The sequence below is a fragment of the Pomacea canaliculata genome, linkage group LG8 (genome assembly GCF_003073045.1).
Source record: "Pomacea canaliculata isolate SZHN2017 linkage group LG8, ASM307304v1, whole genome shotgun sequence".
NCBI lineage: Eukaryota > Metazoa > Mollusca > Gastropoda > Architaenioglossa > Ampullariidae > Pomacea > Pomacea canaliculata.
This window is the reverse complement of record NC_037597.1, coordinates 15,606,516-15,619,310: the sequence shown is the minus strand read 5'-3', so window position 1 is coordinate 15,619,310 and position 12,795 is coordinate 15,606,516. Positions and strand designations below refer to the sequence as shown.

Genomic DNA, 12,795 nt, shown 5'->3' with positions numbered 1-12,795 from the left:
TGACACATTCACACATATATCACACTGGTAGACTGACACACGCACAGATATGATGACACATTAACACAAGCACACACCTCTGAAACAGACAAACTTGTTGACACTTGTTGTTTTGTAAACAAAGACATCGTGATGTAAAAATCTATCATGACGTCATATCTATTACATCATAAGGTGATGACGTGGTAATAGACTGAGAGTAGAAAAGGACAAACACTAGAAGACAATTGTTGGTGTAAGAGACTGACACACGACTACAGCAGGTGACAGGTGTGTCAGTGTCAGTGTCAGTGTCAGTCACCTTCTAGCGCTTGTCGACAGGGAGACAATCACAAGTTGTGACGTACAGCGGGACATGTGGTCAAGTAGCGGAGAGGTAAGGTTGTACACTGCTAAATAGTCAGATCTAAATAAGCCGTGATCAGGGTGCTCCAGACAGACGACGACTTTTCTCTCCAGACCACGAACTGTGTCTCGCGGAGGGTCTGGTGCAAAGCGGATGGTCTGGTGCAACACATTGAAAACACACTTCTAGTCATTAGTAACTTCATTTTGGTACTGGAAGCTTAGGGGAGCCTCGTTTCCTTCAAGTTTACCGAACAGGAGGGTCTGGTGCGGAGGGTCTGGTGCGGAGGGCCTGGTGCCAAACTTGTAAAATGTACGTTCGAGAGGAGGGTCTGGTGCGGAGGGCCTGGTGCAAGGGGAGGCGTGGCACAAGGCAGGGAAGGGCAAAATCGGCGCTATATATATGGGGAGCAGGTGTGCCGAAAGGCGCGAGAAAGTGAACATGGCAATAGAGAAAGGTTACTATTAGCCATGTAGTGCTCACCCAGTTTTGGATTTTTCATCGGCAAATGAGCGCTCGCTCGGCGTGCGACGCCCTCGGTCGAAAGTGATCGTTGTCTGCGTCCCGTCCTGCTGCGAGCCGGTTTCAAAGCGGACCGAAGAAGGTGTGGTACGGGTTGGCTCGCTGGCGATTCGCGCGGCTTTCGCTGTCGCGTTTCCCACGGCTCAGGCGTGGGCTGGTTGAGCAGAGAGAGGGGTTCGTCGTGCTCCTTTCTAGCCGCGTCGGCGTATCGAATAACGCTTGACTGTGTCTCGAGTGAAAGAGCGCGCCCGTGTCGATCGGGTGAACGCTCCGCACGTTGAAAATTTGAACCGATGATTCGGTTGCAAGAGCGAAAAGCACCCGCGAACTCAGGACCCGCGCTCCAGCGGCGACTGCTTCGTGGGAGGCGGTTACGTGTACACCCAACAGCATTCTGGTTGATCCTACCAGTAGTCATATGCTTGTTCTCAAAGATTAAGCCATGCCTCGTACGGTGAAACCGCGAATGGCTCATGAAATCAGTCGAGGTTCCTTAGATGATCCATTTCTACTTGGATAACTGTGGCAATTCTAGAGCTAATACATGCAAACCAACTCCGACCCGTCAAAGCCGGGAAAGAGCGCTTTTATTAGTTCAAAATCAGTCGGGGTCTCGGCCCCGTCCCTTTTAATGACTCTGGATAACTTTGTGCCGATCGCATGGCCTCGAGCCGGCGAGGCATCTTTCAAATGTCTGCCTTATCAACTGTCGATGGTACGTGATAGACCTACCATGTTGACAACGGGTAACGGGGAATCAGGGTGTGATTCCGGAGAGGGAGCATGAGAAACGGATACCACATCCAAGGAAGGCACCAGGCGCGCAACTTACCCACTCCCGGCTAGGGGAGGTAGTGACGAAAAATAGCAATACGGAACTCTTTTGAGGCTCCGCAATTGGAATGAGTACACTTTAAACCCTTTAACGAGGATCTATTGGAGGGCAAGTCTGGTGTCAGCAGCCGTGGTAATTTCAGCTCCAATAGCGTATATTAAAGTCGTTGCGCTTAAAAAGCTCGTAGTTGCATCTCAGGCATGGTCGTGCGGTCCGTCTCGCGACGGTCGTCACTGCGCGAAGCCTGAGCGTGCGCGGCTCTTCGCAGGGTCGTCTTCGCAAGACGAACAACTGCGAAAGCATTTGCCAAGCATATTTTCATTAGTCAAGAGCTAGTCAGAGGTTCGAAGACGATTAAATACTGTCATTGTTCTGACCATAAACGATGCCAACTAGCGTTGTGCAAGTGTCGCTTCATCGACTCTGAAACCAAACTTTTCGGGTTCCAGGGGAAGTATGGTTGCAAAGCTGAAACTTAAAGGAATTGACGGAAGGTCACCACCAGGAGTGGAGCCTGCGGCTTAATTTGATTCAACACGGTAAAACACACCCAGTCCGCACACTGTAAGCATTGACAGATTGATATCTTTTTCTTGATTCGGTGGTTGGTGGCGCATGGCCGTTCTTAGGTGGTGGAGCGATTTGTCTGATTAATTCCGATAACGGGCGAGTCTCTAGCCTGTTAAATAGTTCACCGATTCTTCACGCATCGGTGCTAACTTCTTAGAGGGAGAAGTGGCGTTTAGCCACAAGAGATTGAGCAATAACAGGTCTGGCTGCCTTTAGAAGGAATCAAGGTGGATGTGACCATGCTTTGAAAACAATGCGAACCCCTTGAACGTCCTTCGTGATAGGGATTGGGGGCTTGAAATTCTTCTTATCAACGAGGAATTCCCAGTAATTACGTCGATGCCCTTTCTACACACCGCCTGTCACTACTACCGAGTGAACGGTTTAGTGAGGGGTAGCTGGCCTCCGCGTCGAGAGTCTGAAAAAGTCTATCAAACCGGAGGGAAAGCTTTTGCCGAGTCAGGCTCTCAGTAACGCCCCGGACTCTCGCCTCGGGGTGGCATCGGCGAAAGTGTAAAGAGAGGCACATTCTCGCGTGGCTGTTTCCTAGCTTTACAATTTTTTTCATTCATTTCGCATTTTGTTGAAACCTTTCAAATATCGTTGCAAAGCAGATGAAAAGAAATGAAACAACTTTAGGCGATGGGATCACTCGACTCGCACGTCGATGAAGAACGCAGCCAGTTGCGTGAATTAATGTGAATTGCAGAACACTCTAACCCCTAACCATTTTCAAAAAAAACCCCAAAAAAACAAAACAAAACAAAAGCAAACAAACCCGGGGGAGGGCCTAGTGCAAAACTTTTTTTTAACAAAAGTTCCAGGTCGAGGGGAGGGTCTGGTGCACAGGGAGGGCCTGGTGCAAAACAAAAAAAAATTGATTCATCAGTTTCTTCGCTTTGGCATTCGAAGACTAAAAAAAAGTTCCACTTCGATGGGAGGGTCTGGTGCAAAGAGAGGGTCTGGTGCAAAGGGAGGGCCTGGTGCAAAACTTTTTTTAACAAAAGTTCCAGGTCGATGGAGGGTCTGGTGCAGAGAGGAGGGTCTGGTGCAAAGGGAGGGCCTGGTGCAAAACTTTGAGAAAAAAAATTGATTCATCACTTTCTTCGCTTTGGCATTAGAAGCTTAGGGGTACCTCGTTTCCTTCAAGTATACGAAAAGGGAGGGCCTGGTCTGAGTGAGGGCCTGGTGCATATAGGAAGGTCTGGTGGTAAGTGTGAATGTGAGTGTATGCGTTTGTGTATGCGAATGTGATTTGTGACCTATAATTTCACAGTTGTCATGCTCGCACTTGTTTTGTAAGACTTCTGTAACTAAAATATGTGTATGCTCCTTAGCCAAAGGAATAGGAAAAGATTAACATCTTAGAAGTAGTCGTATGATACGCCATTTTTGTCTCGTCTTTCTATTTTTTCGTATGCATGTATCTCGAGTTAAACAACATTTGCTGCTTACAGAACAGAGCTGAGGTCAACGTACAAGGTGGTCACGGAGCTCGCCTATCGCAGGAAGAATGTTTGCTGCGCAGGGTACACTGAAGATGGTGATACATGTATCCGTAAGTCCTCCAACTCTTCTGACCTCGTGATTCTGGGTTGCCCTCTGCATAACTTTGTTTGGATGGTTGATTAGGCGTATCCATCCACATCCGCGCACCTGCATCCTGTCGCTAGTCGACCCCCTCACACCTTCCCTCTGTCACGTGGCTGTCACCCGGCCAGCGACCACCCGACCCCCACATTGCCAGCCTCCACCCTCCTGTGTGCGTGCTATGTTCCATCCCCATTAACTGCGATGTCGCACACTACCATACAGTATAGTAATCGAGTTTATTGGCAAATAGCATTTGACAAGGCAGGAACATCAGTGTCAATGAGAGTGACTAGCGTCTCAAATTGACTGACAATAATGAAGTTTGTGAGAAAAGCTCATAAAGTTTTTAGTCAGCAGGTAAAATGACAATATTAGTACAGTATAACTTTGTTCTATGAACTATTACGAGTCAGCTAAAATATGCTAAACATTTCTATTTTTCTGTCATTTTTACAAAACATTCTAATCTCCTTAAATATTAAAAGTATTGACACTTACTAGCTAACTAGTCTTTAAAACAGTTGCTTTGTCTTCTAAAACTCAGCACGTATTTTAACGGCTAGTGACTGATGGGGTTTGAAGTCGACCGAGTTTATGCTTCGTAAAAAGTTGGATGAATTCAAAATTTCTGCTTTAAAGAGTCTGAAGGCGACAGTTCAGTTCAGATATTTGTTTACGTGTAACAGCATGCGTGTGTGTAGTTATTGTGTGTGTGTGTGCGCGCGCGCGTGCGGTTTTGCTAAAGGAATAATATAGGAAGGGACTTTCGATAGGTGCTGCGTGTTTGTTATGTAAGTTGATAAAAATGATAACTGATGTGTTCTGCTGTTCGTCGCAGCAAACACTTTTTTTAATGAGGTTATTAATGACACTCGATGAAGACTTGTTTAGGCATTTACTTCTTCGGTTCTTCCTCTTTACATGTAGAAGTATAAATCACTTACATAGAGAACATTTCCTTGCACGTCAGTGAGCTTAGTACAAAAGCGCAGCACTTAGAACACAAAGGCGATGTGATACATCTACCCGTTGTTCTAATCTGTCGAGGTTTTGACATCGCTGCTGACGTAACAGTCCTTACTAAAGGGGGGGGGGGGTCTGTGGAGCGGAGTGCTACAAGTCTGATCCTTTAACATCATTTGTCCTCATTTACTAACCACTCGCATGTAAACAACTTTATGTTCAAGTAGTGATGTAGATCCTAGTGCACTTGTCCTACTGTTTGCAGTCTATATTTCGTTACTGAATGAAGTGTAGATATTGAGATTCGAATTGTAAACATACATTATATACTGGGAAAATAATTTACGATTACAAGTACAAGGGGCCCGGAGAGGTCGTCTGTCCCGGGGCCCGGGCTGGCTCTCGGCGGCCCTGTCACGGAGCTGCACTACATCTGAAATATTCTTGCTTCAGGGAGTTTAATCACAATGTGCACTGGTGTGAAAGACATTGTGCTGCAGGCCCTGGATGATGCACCACTTGGGGCTAGGGTCTCAGAGTGTCGTTGTGCGACACCTTGATGGCTAAGGCAAAGCAGTCAGCTAAGCTAAGCAGGGAGTGCAAGCATTGAGTTCTGTGCACCTAAACACACACAATGTTCAATGTTGTCTACTGATGCTCAGAGAGGGAGGTGTAGGCAGGTGGGAGTCAGACATGACAGGCAGCTAAGAAAGCTGAGTCATAATTAACATGATGTTTTTGACAGACTACTGTTTGCTAAACCCAGTATACATATATATCTACCTAGTTGAGGCAGTGTGCTTGGCAGTCCTTAGTAGCATGCTTGTAGGTGCGGGACGGAGAGGCGTCATGCTCAGAAATATCCTTTGAGAAACACAATCGCTCCACTGAGTATGGCCTGGTGCCAAGCACTTGATCTACTTTGTGCACATAAAGTGCGTCCCCCCGTGCGATAACTAAAAACCTTTTGTGTTGGGGACAAAAAGTCTTCCTGGTTGGCAGGTCTTTGTGATGTCACTGTCTCCCCCCTCTGACCCTCCTGCCAACGTTCGCTCTGTGTTTACTCGCGCTTGACGATCTGTAGTCAGGCAATAGTCTTCAAGGTCCTGTCAGGCGAACCTTATCAACACCTGGCTAACTTCCTGAAAATAAGAGGGATTTAATACTGCGCATGCGTTTGTGTGCATGTATATGTGTGCATGGTTGTTTGTGGGGTTAGTGTTACTTCAAGCACATGCATGCAGAACCATTGTCTTAACAGCCTTTGACAATAAAAAAAATAACTAACATAATTGTCAACAAACAAGTAAATTGACTATAGGACTAAATCCTCCCCAGCAGTGTGCCTCTCCAAGAGTGTTCAAAGCTACAAACCATCTTAAATTTCCATACTATACCTAAACAAGTATGAACGATGTTTCTCATAACTTAATGTCAGAACAACCAAAAAACTGTCTTAATTTCCGTCAGACTTCTCCACTAAGTCCCATAGCTATCATCTATAACAAGGAGGTGGATATATTGTCGACACATTTCATCACCTGGGCACGATCTTCGAGACTTCGTTGGGATACCAACACTAAGGTTATCAGGAAGAAGGCTAAATGGATCTTCTTTCCTCGAGAGAGATGAAGTCTTTCTGTCTCACAGTGATTTCTTTTTTATTTCTTTATATACACACACACACAGAGTGTGCTTAGCTCTAGCGAGGGTATGCTGTAAGAGAGAGAGAGAGCATGTAGGTGCATGCTTGAGCCAATAAACCCAATAAACACAGTGTTTAGTACCACGCGAGGGTTCGTGGCTTGAGTATGGTGGTAGCAACCTGCCGATGACCCGTTATTCAGCAAGTTCGTGCCTGTCAGCTGCTTTCTTATTACCACCGGTGACAACCCGTACTCGAGACCTGATCGAGCGACAAAACAGCCAATTGAATTGTATGAGATTTGGAGTTCACCTGTCCAGAGACCGACCGACCGACAGACAGACAATAAGGGTCTTTCAAATAGTGAAATACAGCTTCTCGTAATGTACATAATGTAAATCCTACCAAAAATAGTTGAAGCTTTCTTATTTCAGATTGTTCTTTCCTACTGGGGTTGAAGTGTTTGTTTATGGTGTTTGTAATGTCCTTCAACGACCGTGTTTGTCTGATACACGGGAATGTGGTGGGAAAGAGAGAGTATCATGCGTGCGCGCGTGTGTGAATGGATACTTAGGAATTTTCCATTTTGCAAAAGTATAAATAAGCTCTTGTCAAGAGCGATAAGCTTAGCTTTGGTCATACAGCATTCTATACAGTGCTATATTAGTACTCTGCTAGTATTTATTAATATGTGTACAGTGACGATGGGTGAGCGAGGTGACCCACGACTGTGACCCCGAGCACAGTGACAAACAATGGAGCGTTGCTAAGGCCACGCCAGAGCCGTGACATTCCCAGTGAGACACTAGTGTGACAGGCCAACGCCAGGTTACCAACGTCAGAACTAACGGACTAGTGCCAGTTAAAGTCGAAACACATTTTCAGCCACTCGCTGACGTCATTGGTTTTCAGTCTTCTTCCAGCAGTCTCAGTCTTTTCACCCTCGCACATTCCGTCTCTTGTAGTCCACATGTACTGCCATCGCAGTTCTTACTCGTCCATAGCTTGCTGCAAGCTGGCAGTCTGGTGGTGAGGACAGGCTGGGCTGGGTTCGAATCTCGTCTCGGGCTCGCTGTTCTTTCTCTGCATGTGTCATCTGTTTACAGGGCTGACTGCCTTACCGTTATATAGACTGCTGGCTCGGCGTAAAATACTAATCACTCCTCCTTCAACACTTGCCCCAAGCTATGAGACAAATTATCTTTGCTGGGGAAAAAATGAACATTTCTATCGAAAGGCAAAAAGTTTTTGTTAAAATGTAATACAAATATTGTTGTTGTTTAAATAAACATTGTTTTAAATGATCAGTTTATTCCTATTTATCCCGAAAACGTTTCTGCATTTATCGTCTAACAGAGAACTAGACGACGATTGCCTGCTCGTACGTTAATCAGTTGAGGAAATAAATCAATCGTTTTAACGATTTCAAGACACGTGACTTTCAGCACGGGCCAAAAAGAACTTGACCTTACCTGTAGAAGACACGTCATGTAGACAAAAGCTGAGACAATGGCATGTTAATGTAGGTACAGCACCTCAGGGATTGTATTCTTCTAGAAGCTCACACAGGGTTGTCGCCTCGCAACGACAGGACACATCGAGACGTCTGTGACCGAGGTCTGACTCTTCCCTCGACGACTACACAATCACTAAAGGGAAAAATGTGCATCTCGGCTGCTGCTCGAGTCGTTTTGGTTGTTATCAACATCGCCATCGCGGTATGATGATCAGGTTCTCGTCTTAACAAGATAGTTGTGTGCCTAACAGAAAATGTACTGGCTGTTCAATGTTCAGGTTATAATATGAAACGAACAGAATTGGTAGAGTTGTCACCTGCAAAGAGAAAAGTCATTAGATTTGCAATCGACAATTAATTTACTTGAATACACTAGAAGGGTGTCAAGATGTAAAACTGTACTGTATTTTTATGAGAAGTCATCCTTTTGCACTTTTTTCAATATTATTTAAACTTTTTAATTCTCATTATGCCTGAAACTCTTCGAGGTAGAGAGCAACAATGTTTTTGAGCCCTGTGAATCAGCCGAGTATTTGTCGGAAAACAATGTTCTAGAAAAAGGCCCATAGCTGTCTGTTGTGTGAAAGCCGTGTGTCACTGCTGGACTAATGTTACAAACAGCACGTACATCCAGCGAAGCTCGTCACAGCACAAACACATAAACACAGACATGTTTTTATTAGAAGAAAATCTTTCCTCTGCAATATATTCTTGACTAAAGAGCAATGGAGCTGTTGATCATGAACTTGTCCAGAGATGGAAATTATTACAAAAGAATGGCACGTTTCTGCCTAAACCGGAAAATATGCAGATTTGTGAGTGAAAATACATAAACATGTGAACGGCTTTAACCTTTTACTCAATGCACAGCTATCTGTTCACTTGTGATTCAAAATGCTAAATTGATTGCCTGTTGTTGTTCTTGCTGTTTGTTGTCATGATGGCGTGTCTGTTCATACAGATCATCTCGCTGGGCGTGGTGGTCATCGGAGCTCTACTGAAGTTCTCGGCCGACAAGTTCCTGCAGCTGGTCTTCGGGGCCGCCTCCTTCTCGGTGCAGTCCAGCGACAAGTCCGACTTCAACATCCCCAACATCGCGCAGGTGTCACAGCTACCATTCCTGGGCGAAGTGGGCTATGCACTCATCATCTTCGGAGCCATCCTCTTCTTCGTCTCCTTCACTGCTTGCTGCGGCGCTTGCTGTAACTACAGAGTCCTTTTGTACATTGTGAGTAAACTCCTTCTGTACATAGTAATGACATTAGTGTGTAGGGTAAAAAAAAAGAGTCCTCCTTTAAATTGTAATATTAAGTCCTTGTGGCATGGTAGTAATAAACAGAGAGCTAACGGCTACTAGTCACACAGTTCTTTGCTCTAAAGATGAGTTTAACGCCCCATCGTTATTGACTAATAGAGATTAACGGGTTAGCAAATTGTCATAAAAAGCATCTACATAGCTGCTTCATCAGTATCGAGATTTGGATGAAACCATAAAGAAGAAATAAATAAAGAAAAAAGAAAGTAAGAAAAAAAGTTGACCCTTTCGTGCGTTGACTCACCTTGCTCTCCTTGTGTCTGTCATCTATAGTTTATAGTCGTCCTGACCATTCTTGTCATCGCTCAAGCCGTTGTCTTCGCACTCATCATGACCAAGGATTCTGTGGCAAGTTGGGAAGGAGGGAAAACAACTCGTCTGTGTGTGTGTGTGTGTGTGTGTGTGTGTGCGCGCGCGCGCGCGTGTGTGTAAAAATATAATCTTTCAACAATTTATTAACAGTATTATTGTTATCTTTAAACTCCTTGATCACAGCTATGATCTTTTCAAACAATTAATGACAGAAATTTTGACCATGTTTTTCTACAAGCTGGTCATGAGTTAAACAGCGAAGCATGTTGACGATAAACGGGCTTCTAGCCAAAAACTATTCTCTCTTATTCATGTTCTGATTATTTTCACAGTCAGGTCGTTTTTTTTTTCTGTACAGTTTAACAAGAAGATCGAAGACACCATCGGAGACAAAGTGAAGTCAGATTTTCAGGCAAATGGACAAGATGTTTTCTCATTCTCCATCAATCTCCTAAACTACCTTGTGAGTGCAATTATTTATTGTCAAAGCACTTCTACTTACACTGTAGTAGTACAAAGGTGTAGTGGTAGATGTGAAGTATAGTCATAGATGTAGTGTAATAGTTCAAACAATCGTAAGAAAAGGTATTATCAGAAAGCACCGCCACTCGTATTAGTTCTGTATAACTGCAATAGGAATATACCTAATAAAGATATGTACATAGATATGAATATATATATATTATTGCTATGTATAAGCATTATAGTTCGTCGTCCATGTATAAGTAATGGAGCAGATTCTTTAGGATGTCACAGTATACGTTTATCAAGCTGATGAATGGTTGGGTCAGTTTGTGATGTACGATAGTCACCCCGACCTAACCTGACCTTTGTCGTGCAGCTGGACTGCTGTGGTATTCGGGGTCAGATTGACTTCTCGTCCCTGCCACCCACGTGCTGCTTGAAGAGCATCATCGACGGCTCCGACAACGCCAGGAAGAACGCGTGCGTAAGATCGTCAGCACCGCCCGCCGACTACAACACGGTGGTGAGTGGTCAGCCCGATGGTCAGAGGTCAACACGTGAAACAGGGATGAGTAGTGATTCCTGCAAACACGTGTACAACAAGAAGGAACGCCGCATTTTTATTGTCTTTACGGCCCGAGCTAGCATTAGACCAAGCAAGAAAAAAGAGAGAGAGAGAGAGAAAATGGAGGGGGGAGACTTTGATATGGGACTTGAGACTCACCGTGCATGATTTACTGTAATATCTCGGATACATTTTTCCTGATACCACTAATCTAAAAATCATAAAAGTGTTGTTTGAGGGTATGTATGAACGTGCAGATAGAACAAGGTTATAGGTCACCGCATTAATGTTTGTTATGTCTTTGCACGCGTGTGATTACAAAGACCTGTTTATGCGTGCATGTGTATTGTGCATTTCTGTTTACAGGGATGTTATGAAACGCTTCTGAGCAAGATAACAGACAAAGTGATTGCAGCTTCTGTTATTATGGGATTCATTCTACTCTTGCAGGTAAAAATACATTAGCCGGAGAGGTATGGGGGTGGGTGAGGGAAACGGATCATCTAAACCGTCTACCAGCCGTACGAAGACTTTACCACAAATAATAATAACACAACACAATACAACATATGTTTATTAATCTAAAAGGACAATTACATGTAGTTATCATATGCCGATAACTATATATATGTGTGTTGAAATAATTTCTCTCACACAAAATAAATGTATAGACATAGACTTGCAGAACAGATCGAGTGAAAGTGAATGAGACGCAGAGGATTTTAATTTAATAAAGTGTGTCAACTTTCTTTTATTTTGCAGGTCGTTGAAATAATGTTGGCTATTGTTATCATAAAAATCAACAAGGTTTCTCCTCTCTGAGCCACCAGAAAGCATGACAGATGACGACAATGGAGTGACATCCCCTGCTAATGGTGTGTCTGAAGGTTAATGACATCGTTTGTGCGAATTCGTCACGTGACTGTGCAGTAATCAAATGTGAGGAGTGAGACTCCACGTGTATATAGACATTTACTCAACAACAATCATTTTTCAAAAGCTCATCCCTGCAGTCCACCTGTCTCACAGTTTTTAGTTGTTAAACGTCAATTGGACAACACGTCTGTGACAATACTTGCTTTTTATATATAAATCTGACAAAACCATAGACGATTTTTTCTTTGTCTGACTTGTTACCTTCAGTCCCTGATTGCTGTGATGCAAACTTTTCGTATGGCTACAATTCAAGAACTAAAATTACCAAAGAATCAACGATTCACTTTATGAATCCTTTTGTTGAATTCAGCAAAAACAGTGACTGCAATTTTCTAGGCTGCTGTGGTCGTTTCTGTTCTACCGGTGTCTCAGTTAAGGTTGCATTTGCTTCAACAAGTTCAAAGTAGTAGAAAAAAAACCCACTGAAGCTTGGCTATATATGACTCATGACAATTATGGCTCGCTTGACTGGCTAACGAAGTCCCGTGACAGCCAGTGTCACCTACTCATTTCTTTCTTAGCCTTGTAAGGTACTTCTTTTCTTTTTTTAATATTTTTTTTTGGTTTTGCCCCATTAACCTGCGCAGCACCTGGCAGATGGCTGTCGACCATTTCAGACAGAGGTGACGTCACTCAATACAGAGTAGGGGCACAGGTTCAGAGGAGGTTTCAGTCCACTGCCTCGTGCAGTCAATGAGAAGAAGCACTGACAGGGAACTTGGGCAGCAGGGAGCTCGGGTCCTACTTTTAGTCTAATGATGCAGATTACCAAACCTTTAGTGACAAATGAAACAATTATGATTAAATAAAACATCAGAAGAATATGTGCTGTTCTTCATTGAGAGATATTTCTCAGTGAATCACTTAATCTCTGGGTCAAACCTGGTGCCAGAAAGGTCATGGCTATGTGTAAAGCTGATATCATTGCTTAGTCTTTCTATCTGTTATTTAGCGACGCAGGATTGTAATATTACTTATCTGCTTTGTGTTTCTCACCTTTTTTGTGTGGTAGTCCAACAATATCTGACAGACAAGAGATACTTTAATGGTATGACAAACACTAGACAGTTTTCGCTTATTTATTATTTATTCCTTGTCAGTTTGTGTTCAAACAGGGAGGAAAGATTGTTTTTTGGAGAAGTATTAAACAGGCGTGTTGCTCTCTCTTGTGTCTCAGCGTTGTTCTTTGTTCAGAAAAGGGAGGCGGAAGGT

At 43.8% G+C, this 12,795-nt stretch overlaps 1 protein-coding gene across 2 annotated transcripts; it reads left to right on the top strand.

Moving 5' to 3' along the window:
• The first annotated feature begins 3,777 nt into the window (after positions 1 to 3,777).
• On the top strand, positions 3,778 to 12,747 carry LOC112570692 (leukocyte surface antigen CD53-like). Of its 2 annotated transcripts, XM_025249258.1 has the most exons (8): positions 3,806 to 3,831; positions 8,001 to 8,192; positions 8,952 to 9,218; positions 9,579 to 9,653; positions 9,976 to 10,080; positions 10,459 to 10,605; positions 11,014 to 11,097; positions 11,410 to 12,747. In XM_025249258.1, the coding sequence occupies exons 1-8, from the start codon at positions 3,814 to 3,816 to the stop codon at positions 11,467 to 11,469; spliced, it is 948 nt and encodes a 315-aa protein (XP_025105043.1). In that variant the 5' UTR covers positions 3,806 to 3,813; the 3' UTR covers positions 11,470 to 12,747. The 2 variants fall into 2 exon arrangements, with proteins under 2 accessions (XP_025105044.1, XP_025105043.1); XM_025249259.1 differs by lacking the exon at positions 8,001 to 8,192 and having other exon boundaries at positions 3,778 to 3,831.
• The last annotated feature ends 48 nt before the right edge of the window (positions 12,748 to 12,795 follow it).

Coding starts and splice junctions, on each gene's coding strand:
- LOC112570692 (XM_025249258.1), top strand. Junction 8,193..8,951: donor TTATCAACATCGCCATCGCG/GTATGATGATCA, acceptor CTGTTCATACAG/ATCATCTCGCTGGGCGTGGT. Junction 9,219..9,578: donor ACAGAGTCCTTTTGTACATT/GTGAGTAAACTC, acceptor TGTCATCTATAG/TTTATAGTCGTCCTGACCAT.